At 39.5% G+C, this 19039-nt stretch overlaps 1 protein-coding gene across 1 annotated transcript; it reads left to right on the top strand.

Annotated features, from left to right (window-relative positions):
* Nucleotides 1-1309: 1309 nt before the first annotated feature.
* Nucleotides 1310-11587, top strand: IL6 (interleukin 6). Its single transcript, XM_045004136.1, has 5 exons — nt 1310-1378; nt 6953-7198; nt 8163-8276; nt 8450-8596; nt 11212-11587. Exons 1-5 carry the CDS (start codon nt 1310-1312, stop codon nt 11401-11403), a joined length of 768 nt encoding a protein of 255 aa, XP_044860071.1. The 3' UTR covers nt 11404-11587.
* The last annotated feature ends 7452 nt before the right edge of the window (nt 11588-19039 follow it).

Genomic DNA, 19039 nt, shown 5'->3' with positions numbered 1-19039 from the left:
GGAGGAGACAGGAGGGTAGTATCGCTGTCTCCTTACCAAAGGAGGAAGCCTCAAAGGCTGGAGACCCTGGGGAGGGTCTGTGGGGCGCTAGTTGTTGGGAGACCGGGGAACTGCACAAACACTGTAAAAGACCCTTGGGTGATCCAGGAAAAGGTGTGGAAGTCTCTTTATTATACCAGCCTAAACACAGGGTGCAGGTGGAAAAGAAGCAGAGCCAGCACCGACCCTGTGGCACTGGCATAGCTAGATCGGACAGGGTGTGCAAAGAGGTGTAAGCCTTGACCTGTGCTGGGCAAAGCCCTAGTGTAGATATAACTCTGCTGCCAATACTTGCTCCCACTATGGACCTAGCCTCCGTGACAAGTGGTTCAACAGTGAAAATGACTGTAACACACCGATTCCCACTTGATCAGCCTGGCACTAGAAAGCACTTCGTAGCCTGAGAGTCTACAAAAAGGTATCTGTCATCCCTTACACACTCTCTGATTTTGTGATGACTTTGATTTGAGAGACACATCCATTACAAAGCTCCGTCTGTTTAAATTGCTGAGTATTCCAACATTCCTTGAGAGTAGTTGCCTCTATGACCTTTTTTCATCTACAGCAGCCTTCAAAACAGGATTGGTTCATGGGGAACATAGAGCTTGTCCAGAAGACCGAGTGACAAATTCTCCTCTTGAATAAGCAGGCAAATCTGGAAAACCAACGCACAAACTTTAAGATGACCAAGGACTTCTCTCCCAAACTAAAGCCTTCTCTCATAACACCACCATCCAGACAAAGACAGGCAAGGGAATCTGAACTCTTTGCAAATGGAGCTGGTTGAGGTGCTCAGAGAGTAAATTTCTGACTGCTTTTCACCGGGCCTGTGGTTTTAAAATGATAAGAATGTGTCACCAGGGCAGAAAAATGTCCTCTCCCCAGCGCTTTTTATGCAAAAATCCCAAATGTCTCTGCAGTTCCCCTGAGAGCTGGCAAATAACCAACAAGTAAATTGCAATGCAGCAAAATGACTTCTCTTAATGAAAAGGAATCCTTTGGTGTACATTTTCAAATGAAGAAATCCCTCTAGCTATGAACTGTGGTAATACAGGACAGTAAAGGACCTATTTACTTCAGCTGTGTCACAAGGCACCTTGGTTTAATGCAGCCTCATTCAACAGCACCCAACAGAGCCAATGGAGATTTATTTGGAAATACGTGGGAGTGGAAATTCTCTCAGTTCTTGAAGCTCGGGGTTTTTTTGGTTTTGGTTGTTTTTTTTTTTAATGGAGGCAGATTCTGGCTGAGGTTATCATATTTAGCTTCCATGGATCCTCAGAAGACTGAGGAAGAGAATCCGCTTTGGGCACCAACAGGACCTGCAACTTCAGGGACTGTAAGCACAAAGGCTCTTCAATAGAAAAAAGTTTACCTTGCTGAGGGTGTAAGGATCCCCTAATTCAATATTCACAGGAGTCCTGTATAAATGCTGGGGAAACCATCGGAGAATATAAACCAAAACTATGTCCATGAAATTGGCTTAAATTCCTTCTCAAGAGACGGTCAGTCATGTAGATGCCATTTGCTCATTCTTTATTCCCAATTTTAATGGGCTACAAATGATGGAGGTTCTCTTCCACCCTCTGAACAGATTTCTCTATAGAAGCACAAAACTACATGCTTAGTAGCATTCCTACTTTTATTAAAAGTACTATTGTATCATATAGTAATAGTCTCAAATACTGCAATAAGCACATCTCAAACTGTAGTGGTTTGGATCATTACTGTAGAATACTGGAGATTTTTAAAAACAAGAATGTAAATAAAGCAGAGTGGAATATATAGCAGCTCTAGCAAAAGTTATTCAAATCTTTATTCGAACATTTCTTTTCTATACAGAAATGCCAGTTATTTATCCATTTATTTTACTCATTTAGCAGACCCCCTTCTTTTGCTGACATTAGCATTGTTTTCCTTTCCCACCCTTGTTTGAGCTTCTTCTACGCATGCATCTGACAGCTGACATGCTCTGATTCCTACACCTCAGCATTCTTTAGAATTTTCCAGTGGTATTACCATTTTCTCTGAGGGTAGCAACCTTGGGAGTAACCCACACTTCCCCTCATCCTTATGAAAAAAACATTTGTATTCAGAGTTACCTTTGTGAACATCAATAATTAAAAAGGGCAGGGGAAATTAGGGTATGGTTTTTAAAAGCTTTTAGTATTGGCCTACCTCTGCAGGCATTTACATTAATAGTAGAACTCCCATTGATTGCACCAGAGTTGAGTAAGACCAACAATGAGTACTTCTGAAAATCCCACCCTTATGGAGTTTTTATCATATAAACATGTAGGTGCTATAGGTGTTATGTTCTACTGTGCAGATAACAGATGGCCTCCATTTCACCTGGACTGGTCCCTTGAAATATGTGTTAACTATTTACACTAAACAATATTTTCCACCCTGTATTTAGCCGTGACACTCTGAGGCCATGTCTACACTACGGACCTACATCGGTATAACTATGTCACTCAGGAGAATGAAAAATCCACACCCCTGAGCGACGTAGTTATAGCAACTTAATCCCCCATGTAAACAGCGCTACGTTGATGGGAGAAGCTCTCCCGCCTCCTGGGGAGGTGTATTATCTATGCTGACATGAGAAGTTCTCCCATCACCATAGTAGCCTCTTCACTAAAGCACTGCAGTGGCAAGCTGTACTTCTGTAGCATGGTACGTGAAGACAAACCCTAAGTTTCCCAGACCTAAAACTTGTCTCGCTCACCAAGAGAAGTTGGTACAATAACTGATACTACCTCACCCATCTTGTCTCTCTTCAATAACCTGGGACTGACATGGTTACAACAACACTGCAAACAATGATCATGTTATACAAAATTAATCTGTGAAACTCCTTGCTGTAAGATAGTAATGAAGAAAAATGCTTAAAATAATTCTAAAAAAAATAAGATTTTTATATGAATAATAAGAATACCTGCAATTTCACTAGGTAGGACACAATATATATATAAGGGATCTCAACTTCCAGGCTTCAGGTCAACCACTTACTGTCTGTGATTAGTAAGAAACTTTCCTCTTAGGCATAACTGTCCACACCTGTGGCTGTGTGTGTTTTATGCCTTCCTCTGACTTGGCCAGTCTCAGAGGGAGAATACCAAACTAGATGGCCATTGGTCTGATCTGGTTCTAATGTTTTGATACATTAGATTAGATTATCTAATGTCAGTGTTACATTTAAATATATGCATTGATCATATGAAATTAATGCTCTGATATGCATAAAGGGGGTAGCGGAGGGCTTTGTGCTACAAAAAGTCATTGCTCTGGCTTCTCATCTACAGCGTTCAAATGGCTCCGATCAGATTTATGGTCAAGTAAAAATGGGTTTGGTGGTCTCTGCACTTTGTCACAAGGGGGTTGTTGACCACATTTCCACAGTGCAGCAAATTACGTACAATTACTACAATGCACTTTCCGATAAATTGCCAGTATGACACGTTAAATATTGTAGCACTTTTTGTAGGAACAGCTGAATGTGTTTGGAAGAAAAGGGAAGTATTGTCCCTCCTTAACACTTATTTCTCCCATGATACATATAGAAAATAAATTAATATTTTATTAGGGCTGTCAAGCAATTAAAAAAATCAATCATGATTAATCTCATGATGAATCGCACTGTTAAACAATAATAGAATACCATTCATTTAAATATTTTTAGATATTGTCTACATTTTCAAATATATTGATTTCAATTACAACACAGAATACAAAGTGTACAGTGCTCACTTTATATTATTTTTATTACAAATATTTGCACTGTACAAAACAAAAGAAATAGTATTTTTCAATTCACCTTATACGAGTACTGCAGTGCAATATCTTTATAATGAAAGTTGAACTTACAAATGTAGAATTATGTACAAAAAATAACTGCACTCAAAAATAAAACAATGTAAAACTTTAGAACCTACAAATCCATTCAGTCCATTCAGTCCTCCTTCTTGTTCAAATTGCTAAGACAAACAAGTTTGTTTACAGTTACAGGAGATAATGCTGCCCTCTTCTTTACAATGTCACCTGAAGTGAGAACAGACGTTTGTATGGCATTGTTGTAGCCAACGTTACAAGATATTTACGTGCCAGATGTGCTAAAGATTCATATGTCTTCAACCACCATTCCAGAGGACAAGCGTCCATACTGATGACAGGTTCTGCTCATTAATGATCCAAAGCAGTGCACACTGACGCATGTTCACTTTCATCATCTGAGTCAGATGCCACCAGCAGAAGGTTGATTTTCTTTTTTGGTGGTTCAGGTTCTGAAGTTTCCGCATTGGAGTGTTGCTCTTTTAACTCTTCTGAAAGCATGCTCCACACCTCATCCCTCTCAGATTTTGGAAGGCACTTCAGATTCTTAAACCTTGGGTCGAGTGCTATAGCTATCTTTAGAAATCTCCAGGGGTGAAAGTGAGCCAGTACAGACCGGTAAGAACCCACACCAGCCCATACCCAGCCCACATTAAAGTTCTGCCGCGGGGGAAGGGGGGAAGGGAGCAGCTGCCCTGGGGCCAGCGATTTAAAAGGGCCTTGGGCTTTAAATCAACACGGGAGCCCTGGGCAGCATGGGCCAAGGGCTGTCTGGGGGATGCTGACCCCTCAGACCTGCCCCATCTGCCCGAGGCCCCACTCTTTCCAGGGGCCAGAGCCACTCCCCCACCGGTAAGTGTCCTCAGTTACTTTCACCCCTGGAAATCTCACAGTGGTACCTTCTTTGTGTTTTGTCAAATATGCATTGAAAGTGTTCTTAAAACAAAAAACATGTGCAGGCAGGACCAGCTCCAGGCACCAGCTTAGCAAGCAGGTGCTTGGGGCGGCCACTCCGGAGCTGGCCACTTCCAGCTATTCGGCGGAAATTCGGCGGAGGGTCCCTCACTCCCAGTCAGAGAGAAGGTCCTCCTGCTGAATTGCAGCAGATCACGATCGCAGCTTTTTGTTGTTGTTGTTGTTTTGGCTGCTTGGGGCGGCAAAACCCCTGGAGCCGGCCCTGTGTGCAGGGTCATTATCTGAGACTGCTATAACATGAAATATATGGCAGAATGCAGGTAAAACAGCAGGAGACATGCAATTCTCCCCCAAGGAGTTCAGTTACAAATTTAATTAACACATTTTTTTTTAACGAGCATCATCAGCATGGAAGCATGTCCTCTGGAATGGTGGCCAAAGCATGAAGGGGCATACGAATGTTTAGCATATCTGGCACATAAATACATTGCAATACCGGCTACAAAAGTGCCATGCAAATGTCTGGTCTCACTTTCAGGTGATATTGTAAATAATAAACGGGCAGCATTATCTCCTGTAAATGTAAACAAACTTGTTTTTCTGAGCGATTGGCTGAACAAGAAGTAGGACTCAGTGGATTTGTAGGCTCTAAAGATTTACATTGTTTTGTTTTTGAGAGCAGTTATGTAAAAAAAATCTACATTTGTAAGTTACACTTTCATAATAAAAAGATTGCACTACAGTACTTGTATGAGATAAATTGAAAAATATTATTTCGTTTGTTTATCAAAAATAATATAAAGTGAGCACTGTACACTTTGTATTCTATGTTGTAATCGAAATCAATATATTTAAAAATGTAGAAAAACATCCAAAGATATTTAATAAATTTAAATTGGTATTCTATTGTTTAACAGTGCGATTAAAAGTGTGATTAACTGAGATTAATTTTTTTAATCTCAATTAATTATTTTGAGTTAATCGCATGAATTAACTGTGATTAATCGACAGCCCTATATTTTACTAATAATAAATTGATAATCTGCACAAGCTGTGCAGACATCCAAACTCATTAACCATGTAATCTTACTGCTGTCACCTTGCTCCTTCCTTACCACATACTCTTCTCCCCTATTCTCTATCTTGTCATATCATGACTAGAATTAGACTGCAAGTCTTTAGTGAAGGAAACATGTTTTTATGGTCTTGTCCACATGAAAAAACCGTATACATTTCAACAAATCTATTTAGAAACTGATTTAGCTAAAATCAGTTTATTATAAGGCACTCTTTAACCCAAATAAGAGTATCCACACACTAGGCTGAACCAACTTAAATCAATTTATCAAGCCATTTAGTTAAACTAGCACAATTTTTTCATTTATACAAGGCCTAACTGTACTTTGATGTGCCTACCACACTACTGGATTTTGTGAAAATAATTAACAGTAACTGATACTCACTGCTATCCATCATCTACCATCCAATTCACCCTTTTGAGAATTACAGTCTTTTTTTGATTTGTATATTTTTATGAGTTGTAATTTTTTCTGAATGGTCTCCCAATTATTTAGGGAATTAAATTATGTTTCCTCTCCCTCATAAGTGCTCTCCTGATGACTGCTTCTGCTGCACATGACATAATAATTATTAAATGTCTGTTTTCTCTCAAGAATGTATTTGTTTCTTGGGATAGCTGCACCCTTGATTTAATGCCAAGATGGTGTGAAAGGAGTATCCGGGTCGAAGCCTTCTGCTTGAGTCATTTACTGTAGTCCAGAACATACTGCAGGGGGGTTTCTGTTCTATTACTATTTTTCCATCCTTAATTCGCTACTATAGTGAGCTCAGTTTCCTGAAGTGTTTCACAATAGTACCCCATACCTCCCTTTCATTAGAAACCAAATAACACTTTTCATTACAACAAAAGAAAAAAAATGTTTCTAATACTGGATTTTCCCAGTGACCAGTGGCAATGAATATAAATATGCCCCAAATCAGGGATTCCTGCATCTCATTCTGCTCTCCAGCCCTCTGGCCAGCAACTATTTTGAAAGAGCAAAGAGGGGGGGAAAGAGAAGGAAATGAATTATCTTCGGGGATGTAAGTAACACAGACGCTCAGCAGCGGGGTGAGCTAGTCTCTCCCGCGGTCTCTTTGACAGAGTGTGTGCAATGTAACTGGCAGGATTTCACTCCACTCCCTTGTCTGTTTCCTCTTCTCAGGCTTTTTCTTGGCAGCGGCAGCCCTGACATTGCTCCTCGGGACCAGAGCTGTTCCCCTCCCGGATTCCTCTGGGGAAGAGGAACTTGTTGATCCCCCGGACTCGCTTGCCAGAAGCCCCTTGCTGCCCGATTGCGAGTCCCTGGCGTGGCTGCTGCACAGCAAAGCGGCCAAGCTGAAGGACGAGGTGGGTAATACACGGAGGCAGCTGGGTCTGGGTTCCCAACTTGAGTTGGTCGGTTCTTTGCTGCACTTGGCAGGTTTTAACAGCAAACGGGACTATCTGGTGTTTTATGCCTCCCTTGCCTCCAGCTGGTTTATCTGGGCTCATGTTGTCATTTGTCTTGAGCTTGACAATGGAATTGGCCACCTCTCTGTCTGATTGGGCTGCAGAGTGGCTTATGCTGATTTCCTATGGGCAAGGCCTAAGATAGCATGGAAGTGAATTCCTTTTAGCCCTGAAAAACTTGTGGGGCCCTGAAGAGATTTGTCAAAAGTGGAGTGCGTGTAGGCAGGCACAATCCACAGCCTCCCAGGGCATTTTTATTTACAGGACATGCAGCTTCCTGACCTTCTAAAGGAGCAAATATTTGAGACATGCATCTTAGAAAACATACCAATCTGCATTAGTGTATTCATGCTGTGTATCAGACAGACTAGAGCAAATTGTTTCTGATGGGAGATTATGAAAAGCATAGAAAATGTAACAAATAATGCCCAAATTATGCCCAGATAAATCTTAGTCTTTAAGTGCCACTGGGCTCCTCGTTGTTTTTGTGGATACAGACTAACACGGCTACCCCCTGATACTTGAGAAAATGTAACAGTGATTTCTAATTAGTTAGGACAACATATTTGACTAGGGTGACCAGATGTCCTGATTTTATAGGGACAGTCCCGATTTTTGGAGCTTTTTCTTACATAGGCACCTATTATCCCTCACCCCCGTCCCGATTTTTCACACTTGCTGTCTGGTCACCCTATATTCGACTATTCTGCCAAATAATTTTAAAAAGCTGATAAAAAAAAACATGTGTGGAGATTTCAGTAATGCACAAGGCCTTTCTACTGACATAGGTATACAGTGCCTTTTGCCTGGAAAATGGTAATGTGATAAAGGTGTAATAAAATCTCTTTGTGTCCATTCCCAGATGTGTGAGAAATTTACTGTGTGTGACAACAGTATGGAGATGCTTGCCCAAAACAATCTGAACCTCCCCAAGATCACAGAGGAAGATGGATGTCTACTCTCTGGATTCAATGAGGCAAGGAATCAATAACTTTTATAATACATTAATAGCCCAATACATAGGGCCTTATCGGAAGCTCGCTGAAGCACTGTATAAACAGTAGCTAGTTAACTGCTACATGGAAACAATATTGTCATCAAATAATTTTTTCTGCAATAATTAATTTCCTTACCCTTCTCTCATTTTAGGAAAAATGCTTGAGTGGAATCTCCAGTGGACTTTTTACATTTCAGACATACCTGGAATATGTACGAGAGACATTTATTAGTGAAAAGCAAAAAGTGGAATCCATATGTTATGGTACAAAGCATCTGGCAAATACTGTGAAGCAGATGGTGAGTTATTTTTATGTTTACCCATACATAATTGTTTTGACTTTGATTTGAAAAGGAATCAGAAATATAATGCTCTGAAAAATAACATGAGACACATAGTGATCCCACTGGTTACAATGGAAGCAGACTGGCTCCACAAATCCATGCTCTCAATATTTATCAGAAAGGATATCAATGGTAAATTACAGATTTTACAAATATTTTCTGACAATTAGATTGTTATTTCTACAGCTTATTGTTATCTCTAATTTGCACACCAGCTCTAGCAAGTAAATGTGCCAAATTATTTTGCAAATTAAACAAAAAAGTAGATGCTGGGTTGGTGACAAAGAGAATCTGCTTTCTGGTATTTTTTTCCTAGTAGTTGTAGAATTAGGACTCAATCATGCAGTCTTTCACACCCAAAACTCCCACTGAAGTAAAAAACAAATACTGTGAAAATGACCCAGAGAAAGACTAGAGAATACCTTTAATAAACAATATAAATATTTAAAATCTCATAAAAGCAAGCTTTCATGCAGGATCGTATGTTATGATTAAAAATTTTCAGTTTAAAATCAAACGTCTAAGTTATAGAATTGCTGATAAACACAACCTATAGGTTAATGACTTGGGCTGAATAACAAGTGCCACCTACAGAGAAACACTTGCTTTTTGCATCACATTTGATAATGCCTTAACATTTTACAAAAGCCTGAATATTTTTGGACTCAGAAAATTAAATGCTATTCAGCTCTAATAGCTGTTCTGGATGTTTTGCAATACCTTGAAAGGACACACTAGCTGTGCTTGTATGTTTTGCAATTCTTTGAAATGGAACTCTTTCAAATTCACTCCATTCCTGCAATTCTTACTTGCACTAATAGCTCTTCATGTGAATAGATTCTTTGTAGTCAGTGGAACTACGGTGTGAAGAAGAACTACTTAGGTGAGTGAGGGTTGCAGGATCAAGAATTATGGAAACTATAGGCCATTATTTCCTACAAGGTGTTTTTCAATGCCTTCAAAAGCCATTTGTATATATAAAATACATTTTGTATTATATTTATTTTCATCATTTTTAGATGAACGGGAGCTGAACTTTTTCCACACAGTGATAATCTAGAATAATAGTCCTGTTGTGAAAAGATAATGGACCATTGATTTCACCTGTATATATTGCAAACACTGATTTGTGGCAGTTGTCTGTGTTGCTCTATAACTGGATGAACTCAGTGAGACTTTAGCCTTCATGAAAGTGAGAAACTGATTGAACTGGCTGGAACTAAACATAATGCCTAATAAAAAGCTCACAAGTAAAACCTGTGTCTGTGGGAACAATGAGAGATCCTGAGGAGTAGAAATAGGGTCTTCCTTCCCAGTTAGGAAGTGAGGCCTGGGCCACCCATACAGCCAAACTGCCCTAGTTGCTACTGAGTATGGGGGGACTTTGGGACATAACCTATTGCTCACCTGTTGTTAGTTTGTGGTAAAGTAGATCCATAGAACCATTGCCATACCAGCATGCCCATATTCCCTTGTGGTTCTGCGGAGATCCTCCACACACAACTCTGCAGCAAGGAATCAGCGATGCACCCACAGAGGTGTGTGCTCAGAATCCACCCCTTCACGTTATTTTAATGAAAAGGACATGCATTTTTTACATAATTCAAGTAAAATTTAAAAAGAGATGTTCCAGCTTACAGTACACTGCTTTCAGCATTTCTTAGATGGTAGCCTGGATCCTGAGAGAAGGCTGCAAGGATTTGTACTTTATTAACCACCTAGAACTCAGGTAAAACTTTCAAAAGGGGAGTCTCATTTTCATGTGTCTTAGGCACTTAAGAGCTTCAGTCTCATTGAAAGTCAATAGGACTTAGGCTGTTAAGTGTCTAAGTACTTTTGAAAACAGGGCTCACGCTATGTCTACACTACAGCTTATGCTGGCATAATTAATGTCCCTCTGACATGTGAATAAACCATCCCCGAGTGACATAAGTTACACCGACATAAGTGCCGGTGAGGACAGCACTTTGTCAGTGGGATTGCTCCTCCAGCTGACATAGCTACTGCCACTCACTGGGGCTGGAGTAGTTAAGCTGACAGGACGGAGAACTCTCTCCCATTGGCTTAGTACAGCTACACAGACAGCTTGCTGCTGCTCCACTGTAAAATCCCGAGTGTAGACATGCCCCTTTTGAAAATTTTACCCTATCTCTACTACAGAATTTGACTGTGTTTGAACATGACTGTGAACAGCAAAGTTAGATGACATGAGGCTTAGTGGTCAGTACAGATCAGGACAAATCTTGTCAGCTAACCACACAGTTGGTGGATATATTGATTGTCCTGGACCATTCAGCATCACATGTCTAACTCAACTGTCTACAATTACGTTCAAACATCATTTTATTTTTTGGTGTAGATAACGCCATATAGTCAGATTCCAAAAAAGATTCCCTAGCACAAGTAGTACCAGCTACAAATGAAACTCAAGTACCATAGATTACAGTGGGGGTAAATAATGCTTTCTTGTAAGCCTCTTTTGCATTTTTCACATGCATAAAGGCAGATCCCTTCCATCAAGAGCATTTTATAGTATTGTAACCAACGTATTTTCATTTTCTTTGTCATAGGTGAAAAATCCTGATGCAGTGATCGTGCCAGACCCAGCTACCCAGAGCACACTTTTTGAAAAACTGAAGTCAAATAAAAAATGGATAGAGAAAATCAGCATCCATCTCATCCTCCGGGACTTTACTTCATTCATGGAGAAAACTGTGAGGGCTGTTCGATATCTGAAAAACACCAGGAATCTCAGTGTTTGAATGTTTTAATTCAGGCACATTCCTTAATCACAAAATCTGTCATGTGGCAGATGACAGTGTTGTTCTATTTTAAGAACCAGAAGTAATCAGAATAGTTTATATTTTATTAAGATTTCCTTTTACAAATGTATTTATTGTTTTTTAAAATATTTATTTTTTTAAAAAAATTACCTATTTATTTTTCCAGGATTTAGAGATAATTTAAACAGAGTCTAGTTTATTTACTACCACTACCAGTATTTATTATCACTATTTACAATACAAGCTGATTTCATTTAATATTCAGGAAAAAAAATTCACTTGAGATGGTTGTATGTTGTATGTAGAATGAAAAGACAGACTAATTTATGCTTTGAAAATGTGAGAGAGTATTTAACATCTATTTATATTTAAAGAAAAATAAAAGCAAATTAAAAAACAGACTAGCTTGTATGTATTTAAATAAAAGTATGGAATTCTGATATACCCAATCTTCACCCCTAGAATTATTTATATTCTATATTGCCTTCATTCAACAGCCATTCTGGAAAAATATTATTTTTGGGTAACTAGATCAAAGTTTCTAAAACCAGCTATATAAAGAGTCAATTATTAAAAAGAATGATAAAAATCAGCCTAACAGGAGCAAACTCTAATTCAGTGGTTCTCAACCTGTGACCCACGGGCAGCTTGCAGCCCAATCAGCACACACCTGCAGCCCATGTGACATCTTCAGGTCCATACAGATAGTATATATATTCTGTAGATGTGGCCAGCATAACACACAGAGAGCTGCATATGTGGCCCACAATGGTAATTAGGTTGAGAACCACTACTGTAATCCCACATTGTTAGACTAAAGCTGAAAACCATTAACAAAAACACCTATGGCAACTTGCCTCAAATGATCCACATACAGATATTAGAAAAATATATCCCCCTGCCAGCAAACAATCTACAGCAGCACATATAAAGGAAACCGGAGTCTTGACCCTTGCCCTAATGGAGGACAAACACAGTCCAGGGTAACAGATCTGATGGATAAAGTTCTTTTCTGGAGTCTACATAAAACATTCTAATGAGCACTTCCAACCCTATACTTAAAACCTATGGGGGCCAGGGGGAGAAGGAACAGATGGAAATTTCTCTTCCCATGTTCTGATAGTATCTAACACAAAGCATCTTACAAATTTATTTTTTATTTATTTTATAAGTAATATAAAAGATTTTCACTGTGTAAAATGCTCAGATACCACAGTAACAGCCTTAATCTAAAACCTACAGGCTGATTATTAGATTTATAGCAAGCATTCAAAAAAGTTTCTTGAACTTCAGCAAAGCCCCTTTCAACAGACCAAATATTTTACAGGAGAAAGTATCTGGATTTTTTCCATGCACAGTGTTCATCTGTAATGAGCTGATCAATAGACTTTTTTTTTTATTGACTTGAGACGGTAGATGGGAAAAAAAGTCAGGAAACATGATTTACTGTATCATGCTTAATTCTACCTGATTGTTCCTAGATAATGCAATAGAGAGAGCTCAATCCTGCTCCCATTAAAGTCAGTGCCAAAATTCCCATTGGCTTCAAGCAAGTCCACATTTGATTGCTAGAGGGATCTATGCCGCTGAAAAAATATTTAACAAAGGCTCTATATATTGTACCATATATAAAAAAGGGATCTGTTTGATGTACAAATATTTTATTTGCCATTTGTATTGTCCAGTGTAAAGTAGGTAATTTGGAGAGCAAATGTGAGATGCTTTCCTTCCAGGTTCAGCTTTATGTGCAATTTCAAGGTGACCAGCAATAAGCCTGCAACAGATGTCCCATGTTTTCTTTCATGCCTGAAGCCAGAAGGGACTTCCTGTGCATGAAGTGCAATTTGGTGGCTGCACTGGAAGAAAAGATTCTTGGATTGGAAGGTCAAGTGGAAGCGCTATGGAGAATGAGAGAAGCTGAGGAGTTCCTAGACAGCCAGGTTTGAGAAACACCAGTACCCCAGGTTCAAGGACGGCCACCAAAGAGTCAGAGAGAGAGAGAGAGAGAGAGAGAGAGTAAGTCAGAGAAGAGGCTTGGCAATGTATAACCACCAGAGGCAAGAAGTAACGGCAGCATTCTACATGACTGGAAACAGACAAGGATCGGCAGGCTGTGGCCACCAGAGAGAAGAGAGCCAGGAGGAATTCCACAGAACTAGACATTTCCAATCAATGCCAGGTCCTCAGTATGGAAACTGTGGAAGCTCTCTCTCAAAATCCAACGGGCCTGAGAGACTGGAGAGATGTTTGGGTCACTCCTGTGGATGGCAGCTCATCCCAAACTGTAAGAAAATCAAGCAGGCACAAAAAGAGATCTCCAACTGCCCCAGGAGATGGGTGATCCTTGGTGGGCATTTAGTACTCAGAAGAATCAAAAACACATTCTGCAAAGACAGGCAGACAACGGGACAGTATTCTGTCTTCCTGGAGCCAAGACATGAGATGTCAGTCTTGACTGGATAGGCTTCTGAAGTCAATGGACAAGGATCCAATGGGGAGAGTTCAGTGGTAATAATGATGCTGTGTCATGGGATATCTCACAGATAAGAGAGAACTTCAGGGAACTCAGAAGCATGCTAAAGGAGAATATCCAAGCAATCATCTCGGAGATCCTTCTTGTTCCACAAGCAAAGGAACACAGAAGTTTCTGAAAGTGAACTGCAGGCTAGGTAAGTGGCAAAACGTGGAAGGTTTGGGTTTTGTACAACATAGGTCCATCTTCTATGAGGAGAGGGAGCTGTACTGTTTGGATGGCATCCATCTCACTGAAGGAGAACCAACCTCCTCAGAGGAAGGCTGGCTAGTATATTCAGGAGGGATAACAATAAAAGGGAAGAGTAAAAAGAGAGTAAACATGAGCACTCATTTAGCAAAAAACCAAGATAGTAAGAGAACAAAATTAATCAAGGACAAGAAAAGAAGAAATTCTTTAATTGCCTCTACACCAATGCCAGGGAACCTAGTTAACAATCAAGAGGAGTTGGCATTGCTTTATGAGCACATATTTGATCCAGTTGGTTTTACTGAAACCTGGTGGGATGATTCATATGGTTGGACTATTAAAATCAATGGTTATAACCTAGTTATGAGGGATGAACTGGGCAAAATGTCAAAAATGGCATTACCTCTTTCTGAGTTGCTGACAGCTCAAAAGAAAATGATCTTGAATGCTTACATATCAATGCCCTAACAGAAAGCACAAGATGGGGTATTAGTTAGTGTCTGTTACAGACCACCAAATCACACTAGGTGCTTAAGGGGCTCTAATCCCCTATCTATAATGTTTAGGAAAACAAGCTATGTGATCATAAGGGATTTGAGTAACAGTGCTGGAAGTCTCATACTCCCACTCCTAAAACATCCTCAGAATTTCTTACTATAGACAACAATTTCCTAACTGAAAAAGCTTTGCATCCCACATAGGGAAATTCTAATTTAGATCTCATCTTGAGAAATAAAGAGGAACTGATCACAGAATGAAAAATCAATGGTAGATTAAGTACAAGTAATCATGACTTGATCACATTTACAATGTGCAAACAGAATAAAGTCCAAAGCAGTAATGTATGTACTTGGTACTTTAAAATTACCAATTTCACAAAACTGAAAACAATTATGAGCCAAATCAGCTGGATAGAAGAATTGAATCAGAAAAATGTGAATGACTGGGAATTGTTTCAGAATACTTTACTAGATGCCCAGAAAGCCACTATCCTACAATTGAGAAAGAAAGCTGTGCCGGTTAAAAAATTGACCTGGTTTAGACAAGTGAAGGCAGCTATAAATAGTAATATATAACAAATGGAAGAAAGGGGAAGTCAATAGTAATTAATATAAAACTGAAGCTAGGAATTCTATAAAATTGGTAAGAGAAGCAAAGGGACACAAAGAAAAATCTATCACCAGCAGAGTTAATGACAATAAGGAATTTTTTAAATGTACATTATGAACAAAGAATCCTAACAATAGTACCGGTCCATTACAAGATGAAAATGGTAGAATTATCAATAATAATAATGAAGAAAAGGAAGAAGTGTTCAATAAATATTTGTTCTGTATTCCCCCTATTCTGGGGGAAAATATGATGTAGTCGTATCATATGAAAATGCTCTTTCCATTCCACTAGTATCTCAGAAGGATGTTAAAGAGCAGCTACTAAAATTAGACATTTATAAATCAGCAGGTCCAGATAACTTGTATCCAAGAGTTTTAAAACTGCTGGCTGAGAAGCACAGATTGTTAATGTTAATGAAGAACATTGTTAATATTGATTTTCAATAAGTGTTGGAACAGTGGAGAAGTTCCAGAAGACTGGAGGAAAGCTAATGTTGTACCAATATTTTAAGTGTAGCTGGGATGAGTTCGGTAATTATAGGCCTGTCAGTCTAACATCAATCCTGGGCAAAATATCAGAGCGGCTGATATGGGACTTAATTAATCAAAAATGAAAGGAGGGTAATATAATGAATGCCAATCAATATGGGTTTATGGAAAATAGAGCCTTTCAAACTAACTTGATTTTTTATGAGGTTACAAGTTTGGTCAATAAAGGTAATAGCATTGACATAATATACTTAGCCTTCTTGTAAGACATTTGACTTGGTACTGAATGACATTTTGATTAAAAAACTAGAATGATATAAAATTAACACAGCACACATTAAATGAATTAAAAGTTAATTAACTGTTAAGTCTCAAAATGTCATTGTAAATGGGAAATCATCTTTGAGAGGGTGTTTTTCTTGGGGTCCTCAGGGATTAGTTCTTGGCCCTATGCTATTTTAACATTTTTATCAATGAACTGGAAGAAAACATAAAAATCAATTATAAAGTTTGCAGATGACACAAAAATTCGGATTGGTAAATAATGAAGAAAACAGGTCACTGATACAGAGGGATCTGATTTCTTGGTAAGATGGGCACAAATAAACAATATGTGTTTTAATAAACGGTGACCAAGATTTTGGCGTCATAGTGGATAATCAGCTGGACATGAACTCCCAGTTGGAGAACTCCCAGTACGCCAAGGCTAATACAATCCTTGGATGTATAAAAGGGAATCTCAAATCTCTGCATTTGGCACTGGTGTAACTGTAGCTGAACACTGTCCAGTACTGGTGTTTCCAATTCAAAAAGGATGTTGATAAATAGAATAAGGTTCAGAGAACCATGAGAATAATTAAAGGACTTGAAAATATGCTTTACAGCAGAGGTTTTCAAACTTTTTCAGCTGTGTACCCCTTTCCAAATAATGTAGTCCTACTGCATACTCCAATCTGAGAGTCATAATATACCTATGATTAGATTGCCAAGTCTTACTAAATAAAGTGAGTTGTTCACCATTGCGGGATTTTTCTCCTGTACCCCCTGACAAGGGCTCACGTAGCCCTACGGGTACATGTACCCCAGTTTGAAAATCACTGCCTTATAGGGACAGAGCCAAGGAGCTCAATCTATTAGGTTTAACAAAGAGAAGGTTAAGTACCTACAGGGGGGAAAATATTTGATAATGGATTCTTCAATCTATCAGAGAAAAGTATAACATGATCCAATGACTGGAAGTTGAAGCTAGACAAATTCAGACTGAAAATAAAGTGTAATAGTTTAAAAGTGAGGACATTCAACCACTGGAACAATGTACCAAAAGTTATGGCTGATTCTCCATCACTGGCAACTTTTAATTCAAGATTAGAGTTTTTCTAATAGATATGAGTAAGGCTGCAAGTTTGTTATGAAGGTCACAGATTCCATGACTTTCTGGGACCGCCGTGACTTCTGCAGGGGCCAGCGTGGCTTGGGCAGCCTCTGGGCCAGCCCCACTGACCGCTGCTGGGGCAGTCTCAGGCCACCACACTCCCCTCTTACCGCCCGCCCCAGCAGCAGCAAAACTTTGTGTGGGTGGGTGGGTTCAGGGCTGGGGGTTGGGGCACAGGAGGGGTGAGGGCTCTGGGCAGCCCTTAGCTTGGGGGGGTGTTCCCTGGAAGCTGCAACATGTCCCTCCCTCAGCTCCGTGTGCTGCCTCTGCCCGCAGGTCCTGCCCCCGCAGGTCCCACTGGCCGTGGTTCCCGGCCAAAAGGAGCTGCGGAGCTAGTGTTTGGTGCAGGGTGTGGAGCTGAGGAAGGGACAAGTCGCCGCTTCCAGGGAGCCACAAGGAGCCAGGTAGGGAGTCTCCCAGTCCCCCCTCCCAACCCCTTCCCCCCCCCCCAAGTTTCCATGGCTCCCACTCCAGCATCCCCCCAGGCCACCCCAAGATTTAGTCAGGTGTATATAGTACAAGTCATGGACAGGTCACGGGCCGTGAATTTTTGTTTTCTGCTAGTGAGCTGTCCATGACTTTTATTAAAAATACCCTTGACTAAAACATAGCCTTAGATATGAGGAATCATTTGAGGGAAGTTCCATTGACTATGGTATACAGGAAGTCAGACTAGATGATCACAGTTGTTCCTTCTGGCCTTGGAAACTTACGACATAGGAGGAAGAACATTTACGTCTCTCTGTATCTTTCTGGAAAGACTGCAACCAAGTACAGTTGGTTAAGTGTGATCCTGTTTGGGAATCTTCTTTAATACTCCAACTCTCAGAACAGGGATTTAAATTGAACTAGAGTCTGGACTTTGACATCTGCTCACCAGCTGAATGCAGCTTTTAACTCAAAAAAGCCCTTTTGAACAGTTAATTTCATGCCCAAAAGAAAGTACATGTCCTTGTTCTTCTAAGCAATGACCTTCTCTTGCTCTGCATATTCATCTCCTAAATGGAAAATACTATAATAAGGTAAGTAGAACCTAGAAATAATGTATGCAAGTTCATACTTTACCAATTTAAGGGCTGGCCATTGCACAGCACAAAAGGGCCCTTAGAAATGTATTAACTAGTCACTTGTAAAAATTAAATTAGTCATGCATCTTATCAGGATGTGGTCCTTAATCCTGTGGTGAGAGGGGGAAAAAGAACTTATTTCCAACTTTTTTTTTTTTTTTTTTAAGATAGCAACAGAGTTAGTTCCAACTCTCCAGTAGGGTATTTCCAAAACTACTCAAAGCTTGATTACATAACCAGAGAGCAAGTGTGAAAAAAATCGGGACGGGGTAGGGGGTAAATAAGAAAGACCCACAAATCAGGACTGTCCCTATAAAATTGAGACATCTGGGCACCCTAGTCACAAGGAATGTGTAATAGTGTTTTAACTACAATACTGCATTACAAATACGTTTCGTGCACTCATCCAGACCATTGTTTTTACAGAAGACATCCATGCAAGACATGCAATTTTGTATGTTATACATTTCCACAAAGGTACTCTTCTTATTTTAATATATACTAAGAGCTTGTACTTGCTGTGACCAAACATTTACTTAAACATGTATTTTAAACAGTTTTAGTTTACAACATTTTAAATTTAAACACTATTGGCTGTAAAGCTAGTAAGGTTTTTGCTGATAAGAGTGGATAAAGACTAAAAAAATACTTTGTTTTATAGTGAAGTGCAAGGTACAGTACAGATATGCTTCATATCTTTAATTTCATTGTGGGGTTTGCAAATAATGGAGAAATTCAAGGAATATCTGATTTAGAAAAATGAATCTAGGAATTTTTTGCCAAAGAGCAATTA

This window comes from Mauremys mutica, chromosome 2, assembly GCF_020497125.1.
Source record: "Mauremys mutica isolate MM-2020 ecotype Southern chromosome 2, ASM2049712v1, whole genome shotgun sequence".
In the NCBI taxonomy this organism is placed as follows: domain Eukaryota; kingdom Metazoa; phylum Chordata; order Testudines; family Geoemydidae; genus Mauremys; species Mauremys mutica.
This window is presented reverse-complemented; position numbering and strand designations above follow the sequence as displayed.

Bases quoted from the DNA above. Each gene is read 5' to 3' on its own strand.
- IL6 (XM_045004136.1), top strand. From the start codon at position 1,310: ATGGATCCTCAGAAGACTGAGGAAGAGAATCCGCTTTGGGCACCAACA. The intron at 8,277-8,449 runs GCAAGGAATCAA...CTCTCATTTTAG, and splicing joins TACTCTCTGGATTCAATGAG to GAAAAATGCTTGAGTGGAAT. The intron at 8,597-11,211 runs GTGAGTTATTTT...TCTTTGTCATAG, and splicing joins CAAATACTGTGAAGCAGATG to GTGAAAAATCCTGATGCAGT.